We start from the raw sequence: 21,510 nt of genomic DNA, 5'->3' as shown, positions 1-21,510 counted from the left end.
TAATAAGTAAAACAGATTAACATGTTCATCATCTATTTGTGTTAAGGAACTAAAACTTCGTATTTCTTTTTATTTAAGTATGTAGTACTTCTCTGCATCAATGGAGAAATGGATATTCACCTACATGTAAGCCTCAAATAAAGTCAGAATCTTCTGCACAACTGTTACAGGGAAGAAAGAAAAGACATTTGAGTGAAACGGCATTAGGTAGGTTAAAAAGAGAATATGCTCATTAGTGCTAAAAATCATGGCAATTAAGTATTTCCTTCCTGTGTTCCCTGACCAGAGTTATCTTTTGCTAGCTATCCTTCTGGATAGGATTCAGCCTCCATGGTTGTACTAGACTCATAAGTGGGGTTTGTTGTGGAGATTTGGGAAGGACAATTGCCATAACTACGGCAAACAATGATTTAAAAAAAAAAAAAAAACTGGCAAGATATAATATTAAATAGCAAATTATATGTTTTGGTTCTTGTTCAGTAGATCTAACACTATATACATTACTCAGGTATTCTCCAGATGTAATATCAAATATATATTAGAAAATATTATGCCCAAGATGTACTAGACTGTAGTTGTATAGTGATATGAACACATTTATCTCTATTCTCTCTAGAAATCCCACAACAGATCAAGTCATACCTGATAATCAGTACTAATCACTTACAAAATTAAAGTCCCACCAATGTCCAGAGGTTTCCATACTTTTTAAAGTATCTGTGTCTCCTAATAAGATGTATTATGAAATATACATCACCTATTTTTTAAGATATAGTGTTTCACTTAAATTGAGACTTTAGATCTGACTTCCAGTTTGATGGAAACACAGGGATAGAAGAACAAGTGAAATGGCATACTATAAGGAATTAACTGGGCAACTCCCAAAGGGCAGGACATCTGATCAGTTGCTTTAATGAGTTGCTGTCATGAAAAAGAGGACTATTCTAGATTATAAGAAATTCAGACAATAACAAGTTTCAATGTGTAGGTCCTGATTTGAACAAACTAGCCATTAAAAGGACTTTTTTTAAATAGGAAAAATGTGAATACGGACTGGGTATTATGTATGTAATAATGTTATTTACACTATATAGGAAGGTATTTTTAAGGTCCGTACTAAAGTAAAATAAGGGCAATAAGTGAATACTATATAAATACACACACAAAAAGGGACCAAAATAATAAAAAGGGAGGGGGAGGGGAGTTGAAGGAGATAATAGAGAATAGAAGTAAACTTTTAATCAGTATCTTCAGTAAGAAAAATTTAATCCATGAAACAAAAACAGAATGCTATAAAAATGGACACCAGAGAATAAGAACTTTCAGCAAATAGTGCTCTACCAGTAAAAAAAAATCAATAAAATGGTCAGAAGTTAAAGAAATCTCCAGAAGGTAGAAGAGAAAGTCAAAGATAATGAAAAGAAAAAAAAAAAAAAATGAGAGGATAAGAAAGAGTATCAGATAATTATGATGGGACCATGAGTGAAGTTCTTATTTCCTTAATTTTTTTCTGATATATTAATTTAAAAAAAATGAATCACTTGTCACCTAAATTAGGAAAATTCTAATGAAACCTATCCCAAACAAACCCAGTGCCGTCGAATGAAACCTATCAGTCACATTTAATGTATGACATTCTCAATGGTTCTTTCCACGGTAGGAGAAAGAAGTAGATTTGAAGAATTTGCTTTTCAACGCACAGAACCAGGATCCCATAGTAATTTTACTGCTGTTACTAATGTCAACATTATATCAAGAACCCAGACTTCATCATCACAAGTAGGTTTTTTTCTGTATGTTGAGCTATAAATTTTTTTTTTGTATGTTGAACTTTAAAACCAGCTGGTTAAAAAGAATTCAAACTTGTCTCCTTCTGTTTTTTCTGTCATCTGGCCAGGGAGTAGAGTGGTTGAAAGGTAGGAGTGTTTAGGAAGGACAGAATGAAATTCAGGGACGAGGAACACATAAATGAAGACAGTAGTCTTTCCTAAATGACTCACTAAAACATACTTCACGGCCTTTCCTAATAAAAAGTGAATTTGTTAAATGACCATTTTATTGGCAGTTAGGGTGCTTTATGTTAACCTTTTTTTTGATAGAATCTTAAGGTATTTGCATTTTTTTATAGTCTTGAAAACAGGCCTGTGTGTGTGTACACCCACAAGTATACATTACATACCTATCAAAAGAGATTCTTTTGGTTTATTGAAGACAGGTATGCTTTCTTGTTTCTCTTAATATGTTACAGCCAGATTTGTATTAACAGTATATTTACAAAACTGTCTTTACATACGTAACTCATGAAAGGAGAGTATCATCACAGGTAACTATACAAGCTACTCTCTAGAACGACTGCAATCCTGTTTTGCAGAATACTGCAAGACGGAGACTGAGAAGTGAGAGCTCTTATGACATAGATAACATTGTAATTCCCATGTCATTAGTCGCCCCAGCTAAGTTGGAGAAACTCCAATATAAGGAAATACTTACTCCAAGGTATGTATACTTACATCTGTTGTCTTCCTTCCTTCCTTAAAATTTCAGAGTGATGTTAGAATTTTAATTTGTAATAAAAGAGGATGCCCCTCTTTCCTCTCCCACTTGTATAAATAACCACGGACCAAAAATGGTGGAAAAAAAAAAACCTTTACATTACTAATGGTGAAGAAATAGCGTCACACGGTATCACAACTTCACATCTCAGTTCTCATTAAGAATTAGGAATTCATAGACTGACTTTAACGCTCCTAGTTTTTTTTCACTCTATGATATTTAGGTATCTATTGCATGTATGGCTCAGTGGTTAAGAGCTTAGCTGCTAACCAAAAAGGTTGGCAGACTGAATCCACAAGCCACTTCTTGGAAACACTATGGGGCAGTTCTACTCTGTTCTACAGGGTCACTATGAGTTGGAGTTGACTGAAAGGCAACAGGTTTGGTTGGTTTTATTATGTATATGATACTAAAAGTGAATTTACGGATGTAAATAACTATGGCAACAAACAATCCTTGCCCTTAAAGACGGAGGTTTGTGCATGGTTGCAAAAAGAATTCAAAGAAAGCTACTACTTTTGCATGAGGTATTTACAGTATAACACAAACATTTCGATGTCTTGCCAAGTCAGCAATAAACACATTAAATAGGAAGATGAGTTCAAAGGAGATCAGTAAGGACCAGAGTAGGAAAGTCTGGAAGGTAGGAGGGTACGCACATAGGAAGTGGACTAGAACAAGGCATAGAGACACATGCACGAGGCTTAGCCAGAGATTGAGGTTTTGTGAATAGTAATAAAAAGAGGAAAGGCTGGAAACATTAGAACCAGACTGTGGAGGTCCTTGAATATCATACACAAATCTGCTCCCTATCAGCAGTGAAGCTAGTCAATTTTTTTTTAGCAATGGTGAAGGTAGTTTCAGAATATGAATCTGGCACTATGAAGTAAGAGACAGAAGAGGTTGGAAGCAGAGACATGAGCTGGGAGACAACTGCAGTAATTCTTACCCATCTCTTTTCTAGCTAATTTCATAACTTTATGAGGTATTAAGAGAACTCTTAATACTCTATGCAATATTATGAGAGCTCCTAAAGATAATCTGTTGATGTAGTCTGCATAAATAAGGAATAACATTTGTGGTTGTGATGTTCTGTAGCAACACTGTTTGGTATGCTGGAACTGGCTCATAGCAGGGCTGACTGTTACATAGAGAGGAATTCTGTGAGCCAGATGTTAAACTGTTGGTAGTCTGAAAAAGGCCATAGTGAGAGTTTTTACACCAAATAAATTGGCAAATGCTACAAATCAGGGCCTTTTTTTTTTTTTTTTTGCTGAGGCAGTTTACCAGCATTCTACTACTTAATTCAAAATTAGTCTAGTAGATATAAAATGCATATGTGCAGAAGAGCCTGTTGATTGTAAGGCCAAAAAGAAAGCCTCCTCTTCTCCTTGTGCATTTCTCATAACTTTTTCTTTTAAAAAGAACTGTATTTTTTTTTTTTAAAGACAACCATTTGAATTATAGAAGTCCCAAGAAAACACTACTGCATTTAGCTGTGCTTAGAGAACTGCTAAATTTACACAGATTAATAAAGCTATTTGAAATTGGTTTCTGTTTTCAACAGCTGGAGGATGGTTGTTCTTCAGCCTTTGGATGATTACACTTTAGGTGAAGAAGAGGTAAGTTGCCTTCCAGTTAATTGGATAATTACACATTAATGACACCTGCTAATTTGAGACTGAAGGAGCACAAGGGAATTATGAGATCCTTAACATCTACAGATTTTTTTCACTTATGAAAAGAAAGCTCTCCAAAAAGGATATTAGTTTCACAAGAAAAGTAATGCTTTTGTGCAAATTTGACTGCTAAGATGATAATGTATAAATATATGGGAAGAATAAGGAAAAGCAAAATAAACCATTTGTTTATGTAAGCTGTTGAGACACTGAATTTATGTGAACGTCAATATTCATTCTCAGTTGTATTTTCTTCTGAGTCTGTCTTAATTAGTATTCAGGTCTACAATGTCATATTCAAAATCTTGATGCATATTGTTTTTGAATTTGAAATTTTCTGGACTTTAGAAAATTAATGTGGTGCATATGTCATCTAACACTCATGGGGTATCTCATTGCCGTAATCAAACATTAATGTTTCTATAGTGAGAAATAGTTACAGCATGGTAAGACTAAAAATAGCCTCGCCTCATTTCAGGTCAGTGTATGTCACCAAATGAATTTTAAAAAACTTGTTTTTTCAGATTTTTGAATTTTGGAATTGCAGGTAAGGGATTTTAGACTGTATGGGTAAAACTTACATTAAGGCAAGAACAATGGAGGGAAAAACACTATATACCTAAACAAATGCCAAAGTGATAGGTTCTAGAAGCCGCATTATGTAGAAGACTCTTTGATTCTGTCAGGTAACAATCTTTCTATAAACAAAATATACCCTATGGTTATGTTTTGTCAGCCTCCAAAATTTACCTTTTAATGCCACCCTATTCATGTCTGTTTCAGAATAACCCCTGTCAAAAAATCCAAATTCCTAAACACGATAATCAAAGCAGTTGTCCAGGTTAGGACAGCTAAATCATTCATTAAATTCTGATTTATCTTTCACAGTCACAGTTACCAGTTATACTTTCTTTTGATGTTAATAGTGTGTGGTCCATAACGGGCAATGAGTAAAAACTGCTGAATGAACAAAGCATCGAGAATAGTACTTTAAGCAAGCTGTGGCACAGTGAACCTATTTGTAATCTAGGTAAATCTTCAAATATAGCCCAAAAGTAAAAAGTTTTTAGAAACTTTCAACTTCCTCTTTTCAGAAGTTGGACACAATCTTGTAACTACCATTTTTTCCCTCAGCTTAGAAAGATTACATGTATTTTAAAGTTTTCTAACGTTCTGTTAATAAGGAACTATTTATAAACTAATCTCATTTCTTACAATGTTTCTAATAAAAGCAACAGTCAATTTTTATTTCTAATTCCAGATAGAAGATCTTTCCGACGAAGTCTTCTCCCTAAGACACAGAACATATGAAGAGAGAGAGCAGGCCAGGTGGTCACTGTGGGAGCAAAGCAAGTGGCAGAGGAGAAACAGCAGGCAGGTGTTAAAAAACTGAAACCCAAAACCGTGGTATCCATACAGAGTGATAAATATTCTGCATGAATTCTGAGGGAGGCCACTAAAAAGGGGGAAAACATAATCATGCAAAATATCAGCTACTTGTGCACTGGAGGTGAAACAATGCATAGACTGAACTTATATTAAAAATATATCCAGTCTAATTACATAATGATGAAATGAATTTCTGTATTTTATTTCAATCTATTTCTTACGTTCACTGTCAGCCCCAGGAATAGTAGAGGGTAATCTGTTTTAACATAAATACTTCAAAGATGTTTTTATTAAACTTTTTTTTCTCGAGAAACTTGCCCAATCTAAAAAGTAAACAGCCTAAAATACCTTGAAAAACACAAATAGATTGAGGGAAGGGAGAATAAATCATAAAGACACAGTTAATAATTATATATTTGAAAGAATCCCTGAAATGACAATTTTGAGAAAGACAGAGATAAACCTACTCCAAAAAAAGAGTGGGTTTATATTTACATTTGATTATCTTTAATATAACCAAACCTAAAAATGCAAAATCATGTGCAGTCTGGTAGTCACTTAAGGTAAGGGGAATCTCTTAAATAATAAGTATCATTAAGACACATTTCTCTGTTTCGGTATCTGGATATCCAGATTTGCTGTATAGATCCATTATTCTAAAAGTTACCTTAATTAACACACAAGATTCAATTTTCATCTTTCCCCACATTCCAGAGATACAACTTTCCAGAAGTACAGAGGAAAATGTGAACTGAGTCCTCATGGGTGACATTACAGTGATCAGAGAACATCATGAGAACTCAAAGACTCTAAGGGTCAAGTAATTGCCCTTTCTTGTCTTCCTAAAAAACAGACGAAAACAAACAAAAAACAAAACAAACCACTATCATAATTTGGCAGAGGATTTCATAAAGTAATATTTAAGCTTTTGAGATATGAAAATAATAGCATTAGGAAGATCAGCATATGAATTTTTAAAAATATTTTGGGCAGAGCTGCTAAAGGAAGAAAGGCTACCAAGTGAACTTGACTTGGGTTGTTCATAAAATCTTAAGTCCTCAAGAAATAACAGATGCCTATTTTCTTGATTTTGTTAGAGCTTTCAGTAAAAATGCTGAAGGACAGGACTTGCTTTGGAAAGAATACACCAGTGACTTCAGTAGTGGGCAGCACTGTGCTGCTCAGAGTTCTCCTGAGATTCCTTCAGAAAGTCATGATCCCTGTGCACTTGGCTCCCCTTCATTAAATGAAAGTCAAGAAGCCAAGGTAAGTACATGACTAGTTAAACCACTTACTCACCTTTTAACTTTTTTTTTTAACTTGTTCTAGAAATTGCTTATTGAAAATTAAGGATGCATTGTTACATAAATTCAGTAAGACAATCTGGTACAGAATGCTGGGTTAGCATCAGGATGTACAGTCCTGCGTTATAGTTCCACCAGTAACTACAAACACTCTCTCCCTATGTAAGGTGCCCACACAAACTTCCACCTACTCACCTAATTATTACGGAATGGGGATTCTGTGAAAGTTTACTTATGAAACAAATATGATAAACAGAATCATAGTAAATGTTAGCTGCTTTTTCTCCTCTTCCTCATAAGATTTTTACATGCCTCCCCCTAGATCCAGTTCTAACCTCACGGAGTGTTTTCTAACACTGCATTCCTAAAGTCATGTACTTTTCATAATTAGCTGATGGAAGAGAAGAACCATGTCTAGAATGGAGAGAGTGGAGACTACAGAAATTGATAGGCAAGCTGGCGAAAGTTTAGGGAAGGAAATGTCAGTAGGTGTCCGGGATAGAAATGGAGATACTGAAGCAGGAACAGAAGATCAAACTTAAAAATACTTTTATGGGGCTTTCCCACAGCGCTTATAGGCTGAAAATGAAGACCAGTGCCCCATGGCAGCGGATCCTCTTGGCAGAGGCTGAGATAAAAAATAACTCCCAAAGGTTGCTAAACTATTCCCTGTACATCCCATTTTGAGTTGCTATTTAGATCCATGCATTTGTACATTTATGCAGTAAAAGAACAGAACAATAGTTATTATAAGACTAACATTTACAGATGACTTGGTAAGTAAATTTAAATAAAACAAATAGTAGAAACTTAACTGAAATGTTTTCCCTTTCAGTCTTTGTGGTGGGAACGAAGGGCTTTTCCGCTGAAGGATGAAGACACAGCAGCCTTAATATGCCAGGATGAAAAAAATGATCAGACTGAAAAGTCAGGCACAACTTTCCATGGTGAAGTCTTCTGTACGAGTGCACCAGACAATGGCCACCATCCAAAAAAGCAGTCAGTAGATGGAATGGAAGAGTACAAAACCTTTGGTTTAGGACTTGTTAATGTTAAAAAAAACAGGTGACAGGGAATATGGTGATTAAGAAAACTATGTAACTAAAGGGAAAACAGGATTAAAAAAAAAACAAAAGTCCTGTTCTCAGCCCCCACGCCTCCCAGTCACAGCTCCAGAATGAGAGCATGTACTGCATGTATTACTCTTTTATGCTGTTTATGAAAGAGGCAAGATAGGTTTTTTCCCTTCTTGAGCCACTGGAATAACTAGCTTTCCACCCATAGACAAGTGCTGGCATTTGCATTTGCCATGCAAATACCTAGCACCAAGAAATTAACTGCTGTGATTTGATGTCAAATCACATTACTGGGTAAATAATTTTTAAGATTACATACACACACACATATACGCACACATACCTACGAGTGAAACAACAGCTGTTTTTTCTCTATACACATGGGAATTAAAAATTGCCTCTGAAATACATTAGAATATACACGTGTGTATAGAATATATACACATATATACTCACACACTCAATGTATTTTTTTTAAAAACACTGGCAGTAACCCAAACCACTTGAAAATGCATGTATAAATTACCCCATGAAATGTAAGCTGCATTATGAAGAACAGGTTTCCACTGACACCTGAAAGTCTTGACTATTTTTTAATGTTTAACCAGAAGTAGACATCATTTATGGAAATTCCTATACCAGATAATACTCATTTATTTGAAATCACTGATTTCTGTTGACTAACCACAGGCTACTTTCTCTTCACTCCTAACAGAATAAGCCAAGCCAAGTAGAGTTAAACATTGATGCATTTTAAAAGCTATCACATCTTAGAAAACTCAACTTTAAGTTTTACTTTATTTTACCTCTCACTGTGCCCTAAAAACTGTGATGTATCTCATGGAGAGAAAACACTAGTTTAAAAAGAACAAACAGGAAAGTTGTATAGGTATAAAATAAAAAATATTGTTATTTCAAGTTATTTGGTCATTCCTTGCCAGAGTTATTCAAATAAACATCTGTTTGTACTTGTATCCTAGTGTGAGAATTAGAAAGTTTCAAAGGATACTACTTCAGTATGGGACACTGAAAAGTGTATATTAGAGAAATTCCTTCTGAAGCTATTACACCCTTTTTTCTATGTGAAAGTTGAGGGCAATTTATATGAATCACTTTTTATGTAAAAAAAAAAAAGGTTATTTGAGTTGTTGTACCCATATAACTGACAATCTAACTGACAATCCTAGCCAGCTAGCATAATCTGTATGGGATTTGACACTAAATTATACTGGTCCCTTTAAAGGGAAAAAATATTGAAATTTCAATACTGACAATCTTCTGCTTGTAGTTTCATTGTACATTTATTTTTAAAGACGAAAACGAAAGCCGGGCAAACCCAAGTTGTCCAGGCAAACTCGAATCTTTCTGTCATGTCTGATATTATAATCTTCTATGTAAGTTTTTTAATTAAAAGTTATTTCTATATACCTTGTGTTGTCTGACTTGATTAAAACACCACCTATTCATGGCACCACCTTTTCCTAAGCCAAAATAAAAGCACACATTAAACAAAAATTTATGTAGTAGTGTTAGAAAAAAACAAGCAAGGTCTAGTCTGTGCTTAAGTATTAACATTCTTACTCTTCATACCTTATTTCTCAAAATTCATATTAATCTAAAGAAGTTTAATGACACTGGTCCTGTTACTTCTTGCATATTTTTTTACACAGCAAGAACATAAGAATGAAGTCTTTGACATGTTACCTGTTTTCTAAGTATAACTTGGAGCACAGGTATGAAAAATGTTCATGAATTAACTCTGCACACTATCGCTTAGCTCTCTTGGTCTGTCTTGGGGGGAAAAACACAAAAACCCTTGGGGCCAGTATCTGTAGTTCCAGAATATTCGCAGCTATCTAGTTCTGCCAGACCAAAAATAAGACAATGTTAAGTAAAAGAAGCTTCCTTTGCCTAGCCTGCCTCCGAGGGGCTCCATTTGTAGGGGTACAGACTAGAAATCCTATTCCCTACTGGATCCTCTCCAGGGTACTGACTTGTTGCTGAGCTTTAGTTTCTTCATTTTTTAAATGGGGACAAAATACCTGTCCTACTATTCACAGGAGTACTTAGTAGATTTAATGAGATTTTATCGAAGTACTTTGTAACTTACATAGGCTTTACTTTTCCTTTCTACTCAAAGACAACTCCTTAACAATGGTAGATGAGATTAAAAAAAGAAAATTGCTGAATAATCTGCACCTCAAGAAAAGCTAGCAGAGAAAACGCCCTGATTAAATCTGTACTTACGTTCTAGAACAGAACACAGACTGCCTGAAAACGCCTGGACTTCATACCTTCTTTCTTTATAGTTTTTAGGCATCAAGTATATGGTGAAAAGTGAAAGATATTTTAGACAAAAGAATATCGGATCTCATCCCAGCTAAATCTAAACATAGAATTTTTATAAATCCTATTTTAGTCATATTATCAAGCATATACACAAATCACAAATGACACGGAACAGGAGAAACATAACGACTTCCTTTGCTTTTGCAAAACAGCTGAGAAATAAGAGAAAATTCTTGCAAGAAATACAGAAAAAATCTTTTTTTCATAGTAGCTAATACGCCTTCTTTGGCATTAAGACATTGTTTTGTAACTTTAATACAGCCATATTTTTACTCTTTATAAAAATCAAGTCTCCCAGTAAAAACAGGGTATTCACCATACCAATCTTTAAATTCTATTACTAAAAATGTAGATATAATATACACACCAATTTCTACCCTCTTGGAACATTCTGCACTATAGATTTTAGTCACTGGAATGAATAATTGCTCAGAAAAGCAGCACTGCCTAAACTGTGATATGATTTGGTAGTCAATAGTCTTGTTTTCCAGTAAAAAGGAGATTTCATGAGCAGAAACACTGGGCTGCTTGAGGTCTCATCGATCAAGACAACGTTTCTGAGCAGCTTCTGAGCAAACATTTCTTAACAAGTTGATCACAGATCGGGGGTCTTCACTCCTCATAATGGCACTGCCAGATACAATCATGTTAGCTCCTGCCTGGAAGAAGTAAACACTTAGGTTACGCCTCAAAGGAAGACACAGAAGAGCCTAAAACAGAATTCCTAGACTGGAGTTTCTACCCTTCCATCTGTCAGTCTGTAATTATACAAAAGCTGCTTTGAGATGAACAGAATACTTAAGTAATCTAGTTCAATGAAGAAAGAATTTACAACAGCAATAACTGAAAAATGGATGTGTGTATGCATACACATGTGTAGGTATGCATATGTATATGAATTTACAACAGCAATAACTGAAAAATGGATGTGTGTATGCATACATATGTGTAGGTATGTATATGTATATGTGTATCTATACAGGTTTATGTACATGTATGTACATATACATTCAAATATATAATAAAGCACAAAGGGTGTACAGTTACAGATACTTCTTAGACATAACATCTTGCAGGATTGGTTTTCTGGGTTTGATGGCTTAGGACCGTAGTCTCATGGGCCAACTCAGTCAATTGATACAATACAGTTCATAAAGTTTAAGTTCTACATACCAGCCTGGTGAGTAGTGTCTGAGGTCTTAAAAGCTTGCAAGCGGCCATCTAAGATACAACTATCTGTCTCTACTTGTATAGAGCAAAAGAGAAAGAAGGAAACGCAAGATTCAGACAAGAAACTGGTCTACAGGATTGTCTACACGAACCACAGCCTCATCTACCCTGAGACCAGAAGAACTAGAGGATGGTGCCAGGCTACTACTATAATCATTCTGATCACTGCCAAAATTGATGGATCCTGACGGAATGGGAGAAAAATGCGAATCAGAACCTCAAATTCTTAAAAAACCCAAACTTACTGGACCAGTTGAGACTAGAGAACTCCCCAAGACTACTGCCCCCGAAATACTTTTTAAACCTTGAACCAAAACTGTACCCTGAGGTCACCTTTTAGCTAAATAGATTAGCTCACAAAATAGAGAATATCATCCATGAGTACTGTGCCCCTTTAAAAAATGACCTCTACGAGACCAAATGGTCAACAATTACTTTAAAGCAAAGATGAGAAGGTAAGGGGGCAGGGAAACTAGATTACTGGAAATGGAACAACCAGAACTGAATCAATGAGAACGTTCATGCATTTTGAACACAACCAATGTCACTAAACAATTTGTGTAAAAACTGTTGAATGGGAACCTTATCTACTGTGAAAACCCTATAAAATATTTTTTTTTAATGTGAAAAAAAATGTGCTTAGCTTATGAGGGTATGAAATTATATTTAAATGTGTCTAAAAAATCAATGACCTTTTTGGTAATCCAGTCTACCACATTTAGTTAACAAGGTTTAAAAATCTTTAATCCTCAATTCTATAAAGGTATTTCCACTATATACCAGTGCCCCTGGCTACTTAAAAAATGAAAATGGTTATGTTTTAATCTTTGATTTATGTATATGAACTTGCAGATAGTCTGAACGGTCAATTCTCACTAAAACATGAAACTACCATAAAATATACCACTAAATTTAAATACGTAGCTTTTCATTTTGCTGCTAGAAAAAATAGCATGTATCTTTAGGTTTCATCACATTCCAGAATGGTTTTAAGGTAGCTTAAATTTCAAGATGATTTTTTTCAAATATGGAAGCAAAGAAATCAAAGAGAAAAGCAAGTAAGATGGCCCCAAATTTAGCTCTGTGCTTCCTAGGAACTAGACTCAAGGGAAACCCAATCTGTTATGTGACTGACTGCCAGAAGGAAGGGGGGCAGAGAGGACGACTAGAAGCACTGAAGCTGAGGAAAATTTCTCCCATGAGGCACTATCACTGTATGACACAGTGGACTACATCTCCAACAACATTCCCCACAGAAAATGAGCTTTATAGGCTTACCACTTACCATGACCTGTAATTTGAGCATGGTAAAGCACAGCTCAGTAAAAATCAATTCTACAAAGGATCAAAAGGGTATATGCTCATTGTCTGGCCAGCTCCTCCTCCACTAATATTTATCATAGCCAAGCTTTTGATAAGCATCAAGCAGAAAAGCGTGGCAGTTTTACAAGAACCTGGAGGTGCAGACAGGCTATGTTGCTGAGTTTTCATCACCCGCAGTGCTACTGGAAGGACTGGTGTCTTCTTATGAAGCTCAGGAGCTTAACCAAGCTAGCTGAGCAAGCTGAAGAGAGGCTCTACATAGAATGAGGCAACAGGGGTATCCAGAGATCAGGCCTAAATTTTCATCTAAAATAGTGCTAGTCGGTTCTTACAAGGGACAAATACGTAACTAATGCACCTAAATTCTTCAGAATAACACGGTAGTTAGGTGAATTCAGATTTCTTTTTCCCCCTTGTCAAGCAGGTATCTTGTCTTTCCCTATTTTGGAAAAATTTCTCATTCCAAGGTCCTGGAACTTAAGCTTAATGATCTTCCAAAGGGCTGGCATTCAGCATATCTTTAATTAAAAAAAAAAAAAAAAACTTTATTCAGTACTGCTGAGATAATTGGGACTTCTCTTTTTCACCCTATTTCTGCATTTGAACAAAAAATACTTTCCTAAGAAAGAAACTCAATGTAGGAAATGTCTTTGGCCTAAAAGACAACGTCCTAGACAATACACTGAATAGGCAATGGGTCTGGGTCACAGCTGAGGAGCAGTCTCACCTCTGCACACTTATGGACAGTATCAGGACCTACTCCACCATCGACCTCTATGTCCAAAGACGGGAACTGGGTCCTCAACCAGTGAACCTAGACATACATGAGGAAATAAGTGATTCCTAAAGTGAATAGGTAGGGGAAAAAACAACCAAATGAACAGAAAATCAAAGAGCCAATATTAACCACTAAAATATGCTCAAATGTCTCACGTAATAACTTTATGGTAATACAAAGTATTATTGGGGTAAACTTGCTTTTTAATGTCCCAAAAGAAATTAAGCTTTATAAAAGCAACCTTTGTTCTGTTTGGCAAATAGCACTTAACTTGTCACAGTTGGCAGAGAATATACCTCATAGAAACAAGACAAAAACAAAAGCTTCAATATTCATGAAAACTCCCCAGAGATCTAAAGATTACAGATAATGGTCGTGAAAGAAAATTTCATGATAAAGATGAAATACCTTTTTTGATTTCCAAAACCTCCACCATATACAATAAAAGCCTCACTCAGAATCAAATACTTTTTTTTTACCTTTGGCATCATGTCCTCCATGAATTTCTGCCCTCCAAATCCAGGTTCCACTGTCATAACCAAGGCCATATCTATCTGATTAGCCCATGGTGCCAAATACTCAACTGTAGTTCCTGGTTTGATGGCAAGACCAACCTATGAGAGAGGCAAATTTGCCATCTAATGAACAATTATTTCCATATTATAGATCGTGATATATCAGGCCCAATAGAAAAACTCTCTTCTTAAAGAATACATAAATTGAAGACATAAAAAGAATACTTAATTGTTCAGATCATAACCTTAAAGACAAAATGCCAGTAAGGCTATCAAATTCAAATGTTTCAAAAGGCAGTAACTTTTAGAAAACATTAGTGGAATAAGTAAATCCTACCTGACAGGTAAGTCATATTTAAACTCTGACTTCACTGCTAAAGAATAGCTTAGGTCAGGCCTCTGCTACCTTTATCACTTCCTGCCTTTTACCAAATTTTCCAAACTCTGAAAGTAAAGAATATACACTATTACCATCAACAATGACTTCTTACCTTCATCCCATTCTCCCGAATGTCTTTAATCAAAGCCCCTGGGTTCTCAGTAGCCTCAAGATGAAAGGTGTATTGATTGGCCCCTGCTACAGCCATTGGCTTTACCCACTGTTCCGGCCTGGACACCATCATGTGCATGTCTGGAAAGAAAAGACACGACTCCTAAATATTACTGACAGGAAAATATCTGGGCCATATTATCGAAGATGGCCTGTAATTATTATTTGAGATATAAAACTCTTACAACATCAAAATAATTATTAAACAGTTATACTTACTGATTTTGCCTCCCTTTATCTTGAAGACAAAGTATTGGTTAGACACTTACGAGAAAAGCGTTCCCACAAAAATCATACGGTGATGTATAAGTTTTTTTTTATTGTTGCCAGAAGCAGCACATTTCTGACCGAGCCAAGCTATATTAAACAGAACAAAAACCTTTAGTATTCCAGAACTAAACTAAGATTATAAAACCTGATAAGGCTTTGAAAAATATCAGGGAAAAGAAGTATACCTCTTGTCTAACAAAGCCAAGATTAAATTTTATATTTCTAAGCTAGCAAAATAACTAAATTAGAATATACTTAAATAGGTAAAATTTTATTTTTAAAAAATGTTTTCTATTTGCCACGTCATGTTTCTTTGTATTAGAGCTAAGTTTTATTTTGGTTCATAATTTCTAAGTTTATTTTGTATTATAAACAAGGAAAATTCAATTTGGTTTAAAGTATTTAGTTTACTCATTCCTTAGGTTACTAGACTGTTAAGTCATCCTTAATCTCTAGCAGGCAGCAACCTCCAACAACCCTCTCTGAAGAAGTTCCACAATGTTTAGGGAGTTAATGGGTCAGCAAACTTGCTTGTAGTTAGCGTATCAAGATCAGGGGTTCTCAAATGTTCTAGTCTCAGGCTTCCTTTACACTTTTAAAAATTATTAAAGATCCCAAAAAGCTTTTGCTGATGTGGGTTATATTTAATAATACATATTAGAAATTAAAGCTAAGAAATTTTAAAAAATATATTTAATGCATAAAAAGAGCCCTGGTGGTACAGTGGTTAAATGCCTAGCTGTTAATCAAAAGGTCAGTGGTTCAAACCCACCATCCGTTTCACGGGAGAAAGATGTGGCAGTCTGCTTTCATATAGATTTACAGTATTGGAAACACCATGGGAAGTTCTACTCTGCTCTATAGGGTTGCTGTGAGTGGGAATCGATTGGATGATACCAGGTTTAGTTTTTTTGATTTATTTAACTCATTTACAATAACAATAAACAAATCTATTAAACGTTATTATGAGAGCAGTACTGCTTTACATTTTTGAAAGTCTCTAGTGTCTGGCCTACCAGAAGACACCTCGGTTCTCATGTCTGCTCTGCATTAAATATGCTGTATTTTAATGAAGGGAGGAGAGAGGTACACGGAAAAGGAGGGACTACTTCTTTAACAGCCTTTTAGATAAATGTGGGTACTCTTTGGTTCTATACCAAAGCTTAACAAGTGGTAGTTTTAAAAAGTTAGCTGTGAAGTGGAATCTGTAAACCCAATCAGTGATAATCACTGTTATGTTAAAATCCATTTGTCTAAATTACACCTCAAAAGGGCCTTTTTCAGTACTGGTTCACTGAGCTCTGCAGATCTTCTAAATGGTGAGACACCTCATCATATCCTACCCCAAATCACATTTGTTAACTGCACCAAAGATCACATCAGAAAAGCTATAAGTACTGGGAAGCTGTCACATTCATGATGGAAGATGCAAGTTTTCCAGAAGTTCTGACAAACTGTTTTCTCCCTTGAAGTAACAGGCTAACTTAGTTCACTGTAAAGAAAATGTCAGTAAAATACCCATTCTTTCAAGTCAAAACGGTGTCCCAGGACTGCTTCATTAGGCAGCGAAGACTACAATGATGACGATTTAGTACCACTGCCATGATTCGGCTAAGGCATCAGCAGATTTAATCACCCTTTTACACCATTTGTCATTACAAATAATGACAATAATAATATAATATAAAAATAATGTATTAGTATTATGAAAATAGTTTTGTCCTCATGGAGCACCTGGAAAGGTCTGAAGGCCTTTCACAGGTTCTCAGAACATTCTTTAAAAAAAAAAAAAAAAAATTTATTGAGTTTTTGGTGAAAGGTTACAGAAGTTAGGTCCCCATTTCAAAATTTCTGCACAAATTGTTCAGTGACATTGATTACATTTATCACAATATGTCAATATCTTCTTTGTGTTTGGTTTGTTCCATTTAGAGTACTCTTAGTTTCCTTGCCCTCTTATCTTCTTGTCTTTGCTTTTAAGTAACTGTTGACCTTTTGGTCTCATACAGATAGTTTTTAAGGACAGCACTGATGTTACAGGTAATATTCTTTATTTTGTGTGCCACTCTTCTATTTCGCTAAAAGGTGATGTCAGGGGACAGGCTTGGTTCTAGATTTAAAGGGTGTCTCAGGGCAAAAGTCCCAGGGAGTCCTCTGTCTGGCTTTTTTTTTTTAAGAATTTGAGTTCTGCTCCACATTTTTCTCCCATTTTATCCAGGGACCACCTGTTGTGACCCTGATCAGAATGGTCAGTGGTGGTACTGGGCACCATCTAGTTCTTCTAGTCTCAATAGGTAGATGAGGTCGTGGCTCATGTAGATTTGCTTCGTCCCTAAGCTTTTGTTACCTTCTCACTGTTTTGCTCCTGGTGAGTACAGACTAGTAGTTGTGTCTTAGATGGCCACTCACAAGCTTTTAAGACCCCAGATGCTACTCACTTCACTAGATGCAAACCATGATTTTTATGAACGTTATGCCAATTGACTTGAGTTGTCCCATGAGACTACGATCCTAAACTTTCAAACAAGGAAACCAATCTTGGAAGGTATTTGGTTATGTGAAGTATATCGGTATTTGTGTCTTCAATGAATATATGTGTCTGCACCCACATATTTGTATTTATACATATCTATAAAAAATTTTTTATACACACTTCTGTTCTCACTTATGTACACACCTGTACCTACCCACATATCAATATGCCTATATCCATCCACATGTGCTAACTCACTTTTACATTTGTTTGCTGTGCTCACTACATCCACACTCAGTGCCACTCCTCCCAACACCAAAAACAAGTCTCTATGATCTAACGCATAATTCCCCCCACGCAGGTAACCACCAATGAACACTGGTCTCTCTCTGTGTACCTTTGTCTTCTTATAATAGAGGAATTGCACAATACTTGTTCTCATATGCTCGACTTATTTCACTTAGCATTATGCCCTCCATGTCCACCAACGTTACGTTTCATGGACTCATCATTCTTTATGGTTGTGTAGTTCCACTGTATGTAAGTACCACAATTTGCTTATCTGTTCACCCCTTGATGGGTACTTCAGTTGCTTCCATTTATTTGCTATTGTGAATAAAGGAGCAATGAACATAGGTATGCATTCTCAGAACATTCTTGAGGACCACAGATTTAGGTAACAGCAAGAACACACTTTTCCCTATCAACCCAAATACTGATGCATATGCAGTCCACCTTTATTTTAGACTCAATCCTAGAAAGACTGATTAGGAAGTTTATCAGCAAATAAACAAGAGACAGGAAGAAACAGCAGAGTGTGTGCAGTGGCGGCAGTAAGGCTGGTGAGACGAGAGGCACTGATAGGAGGAGACAGACAGTAGTGAGATGTGAGCCAATTAAAGGGAGAGAAAGTAAGAAATAAAAAAAAAACAAACCCATTGCTGTTGATTCGATTCTGACTCATAGCAACCCTATAGGACAGAGCAGAACTGCCCCATAGGGTTTCCAAGGAGCACCTGGCAGATTTGAACTGCTGACCTTTAGGTTGGCAGCCATAGCACTTAACCACTACGTCACCAGGGCTTCCAATGCATAATTAAAAAAAAAAAAATCCAAAACAAGAAAGCCAGAAGAGGACTGTGCAGATGTTTACTTCACCCACCTCTGACAGTCTGAGAACAACTTAAGTTCACAGAAAACCATGACATCTGGTAGATGGGGATTAAAGGACCAAGAAATTTATTTTAGAAAATTTTCAAAATGAGGTTTAAAAAATATATTTAGATAAACAGAAAATTGTATTATTATTTGGAAATTTCACGTGGTGGAACACTGCTTCCTCATGTCATAAATGAGGTGACAGTGTACATTTCTCTGGTGTGGTAAAGCAGATGGGTCCTAAAAAGGCTGTCCAAAAGAACTTTCTGCAACGATGGAAATGTTCTATAGCTGCACTGTACAATACAAGCTACTAAGAAGCTGAAATGTGGCTAATGTGACTGAGACACTGAATTTAAGTTCTAATCAAATTTAAACAGCCACATGTGGTTAGTGGCTATCGCACAGAACAGTGCAGCTAAAGTCCTTCATAAAGTTGGTCTACAATATCCTAATATTAAAAAAAAAAAAAATCTAATTTTACTAAGTTCCAAGAGCTACATAAAAACACACATTTACAAAAATTGGTTACATTTCTTTTAAGAGATTTACTGAGACATTGCTAACTTAGTTTAAAAACAATTAACAAATCTATGTGCTTTTGACTTAGTTAAAAAAATAACTGAATCTATGTTCCACGTGAACACAGTCTGAATTAAGACCTAAAATGTCTTAATTCACATTATGCCACGATCCCGGGGTGGAGCATGTAGGCTTCATCCGCAGAAAGCTCTCCACCTCGTCTGAGTGAAATAAACGGCTGCTAAACCACAGACCGCTCACTGATCCATAAATTTATTTAATGACGACACTGCACCCAGCCACGTGCGTGCTCGGCTCCAGGAAAGCCACAGCAAACACGGTGGACTACATCTCTGTCCTCACGGAGTTTACAGTCTGATAGGAGTACTTTCAGGTTGAAGGAAGTTCTAAGAAAATCAACAAGGTGATATAATAAGTGAAGAAGGGTTAATTTAGGATAGGATATTAGAAAGCCTTGGTGGTACAGTGCTTAACAGCTCAGCTGCTAACCAAAAAGTTGGCAGTTTGAATTCACCAGCCACTCTATGGGGCAGTTCTACTTGGTCCTATACGGTTACTATGAGTCACAACTGATTCCCTGGCAATGGGTTTGCTTTTTCTCTGAGGAAAGGACAAATGATCTAAGGCAGACGGGGAAGCAGAGCCAGCCAAGTCTAAAGAGCTTTCCAGGCAAAGGGATTAGCAAGTAAATTCAAGGGCCCTGAGGGTCGCTATGAATTGACTCCACAGCACAGGGTTTGGTTTTGGTTTGAGGTCTCAAAGAGCTTGGCTTGCTAAACAGGAATCAGGCCAATGAAGCTCTGAGGGAGGGCTGAGGAAGGGAGTAAAAGAGGGTAAAGATGAAGCTGGAAGTTAAGAAATGAACCATCCACTTTTCCTTTACTGGAGCCACACATTCAGCTTCAGATGGCATAACACCAACTTACCAAAGAAAGGGTCCTGGCCTAGCTGCTTTCGGAGGCTTTCTACCACAGGGTGACCAAAGGTGATGTTGGGAACAAAATGCCTACAAGACAAGCAAAATCTTACTCTGAAAATGTTTTGAATTCAGTCTCTGCATTTCTATCATACTTCATTTATGTCCAGGTGGCCCACGTGACTAGTATACATATTCTGACACGGGATGGAGTGGGGGGAACTGTCTGGGGTTGCAATATTTTTCAATTTAATACTCAGCACCGTCAGTATATAACAATACTAAAAATACCTGGATTTCAATTTTACCAAGTAATAGCTCCTTGATATTTCAACATATCACAATAACACCAGATACTTCTATACAACAATTTAACTTTATAATTCACAACCCATGACAGGTAGAAATGGGGAAAATGACAAAATAAAAAAACTCCAAGTTACATGACTTGCCCAAGTCACACGCTAGTTAGTAAGTTCTGGGCTCTGACAAAAGGTCTCTTGAATCCTAGCCTGTCATAGGCTACCTGCGGTTATTTCTAATCCACATCTATCACAGGGCACTAATTGACATTTTATTTAAACTTAAAAAATCATCAATAAAAAATCTTGATGTGTTTACTATTAATAATGGCTACCTTCTACTGAGAGGTAGGCACTGTAGCTCACTTCATTTAATCTCCACAATAGCCTTATAAGGTACACACTGTTAGATTCCTCATTTGAACGGAATACAAGAATAACTTGCTTAAGTTACCTAGTTAATTTGTGGAGGCAGCATACAAATTAGGTTAGCCTGATATCAGACACAAAGTACTTAAAGCCCTGAACCTACTCAGTTGATCCTTTTGTCAGGAGCCATCTCAGTTGATCACTGTTGTTAGGAGCCATCCAGGCTGCTCTAACTCATAGCAACCCTACATACAACAGAACCAAACACTGCCAGGTCCTGTGCTATCCTCACCATCATAGCTGTTTAAGCCAGCTGCTGCAGCCACGCGTCAATCATCTCATTCAGGGTCTTCCTCTTTTAAGCTGACCCTCTACTTTACCAAGCATGACGTTCTTCTCCTGGGACTTGTCCCTACTGATAACATGTCCAAAGTACATGAGACAAAGTCTTGCCATCCTCACTTCTAAGAAGCATTCTGGCTGTACTTCTTCCAAAACAGATTTGTTCGTTCTTTTGGCAATCCACAGCATATTCAATATTCTTTGCCAATACCATACTTCAAAGGCATCAATTCTTTCTCGATCTGCCTTGTTCACTGTACAGTTTTCACATGCATATGAGGCAAATGAAAACACCATCGCTTGGGTCAGGCTCACCTTGGTCCTCAAAGTGTCATCTTTGCTTTTTAACACTTCAAAGAGGTCTTTTGCAGCAGATGTGCCCAATGCAATA

The 21,510-nt window shown here is 36.3% G+C and overlaps 2 protein-coding genes across 12 annotated transcripts in view; one reads left to right on the top strand and one right to left on the bottom strand.

The window, feature by feature from the left end:
* The window catches only part of KANSL1L (KAT8 regulatory NSL complex subunit 1 like), a 119,874-nt gene extending 110,466 nt beyond the window's left edge, over positions 1–9,408 (top strand). For all 6 annotated transcript variants that reach the window (XM_049888072.1, XM_049888071.1, XM_049888067.1 and 3 more), the window contains exons 9-15: positions 79–207; positions 1,661–1,779; positions 2,372–2,496; positions 4,121–4,175; positions 5,494–5,606; positions 6,719–6,887; positions 7,761–9,408. In XM_049888072.1, the coding sequence (XP_049744029.1) occupies positions 79–207; positions 1,661–1,779; positions 2,372–2,496; positions 4,121–4,175; positions 5,494–5,606; positions 6,719–6,887; positions 7,761–7,994 (944 nt within the window). In that variant the 3' untranslated portion in view covers positions 7,995–9,408. The remainder of the gene's footprint in view (positions 1–78; positions 208–1,660; positions 1,780–2,371; positions 2,497–4,120; positions 4,176–5,493; positions 5,607–6,718; positions 6,888–7,760) is intronic.
* RPE (ribulose-5-phosphate-3-epimerase) overlaps positions 1–21,510 on the bottom strand; it is a 33,942-nt gene that overhangs the window by 8,658 nt on the left and 3,774 nt on the right. For 4 of the 6 annotated variants that reach the window (XM_049888073.1, XM_049888076.1, XM_049888077.1 and 1 more), the window contains 5 exons: positions 20,117–20,196; positions 14,688–14,827; positions 14,161–14,295; positions 13,631–13,717; positions 9,564–11,009 (listed from right to left, as the gene is read on the bottom strand). In XM_049888073.1, the coding sequence (XP_049744030.1) occupies positions 10,887–11,009; positions 13,631–13,717; positions 14,161–14,295; positions 14,688–14,827; positions 20,117–20,196 (565 nt within the window). In that variant the 3' untranslated portion in view covers positions 9,564–10,886. Of the gene's footprint in view, positions 1–9,563; positions 13,422–13,630; positions 13,718–14,160; positions 14,296–14,687; positions 14,828–20,116; positions 20,197–21,510 lie in introns of those variants that run through there. The other 2 variants (XM_049888075.1, XM_049888074.1) reach the window with 2 other exon arrangements.

Source organism: Elephas maximus, chromosome 6, assembly GCF_024166365.1.
Source record: "Elephas maximus indicus isolate mEleMax1 chromosome 6, mEleMax1 primary haplotype, whole genome shotgun sequence".
Lineage (NCBI taxonomy): Eukaryota > Metazoa > Chordata > Mammalia > Proboscidea > Elephantidae > Elephas > Elephas maximus.
Note: the sequence above shows the minus strand (reverse complement) of the source record. Positions and strands in the feature narration are given on the sequence as shown.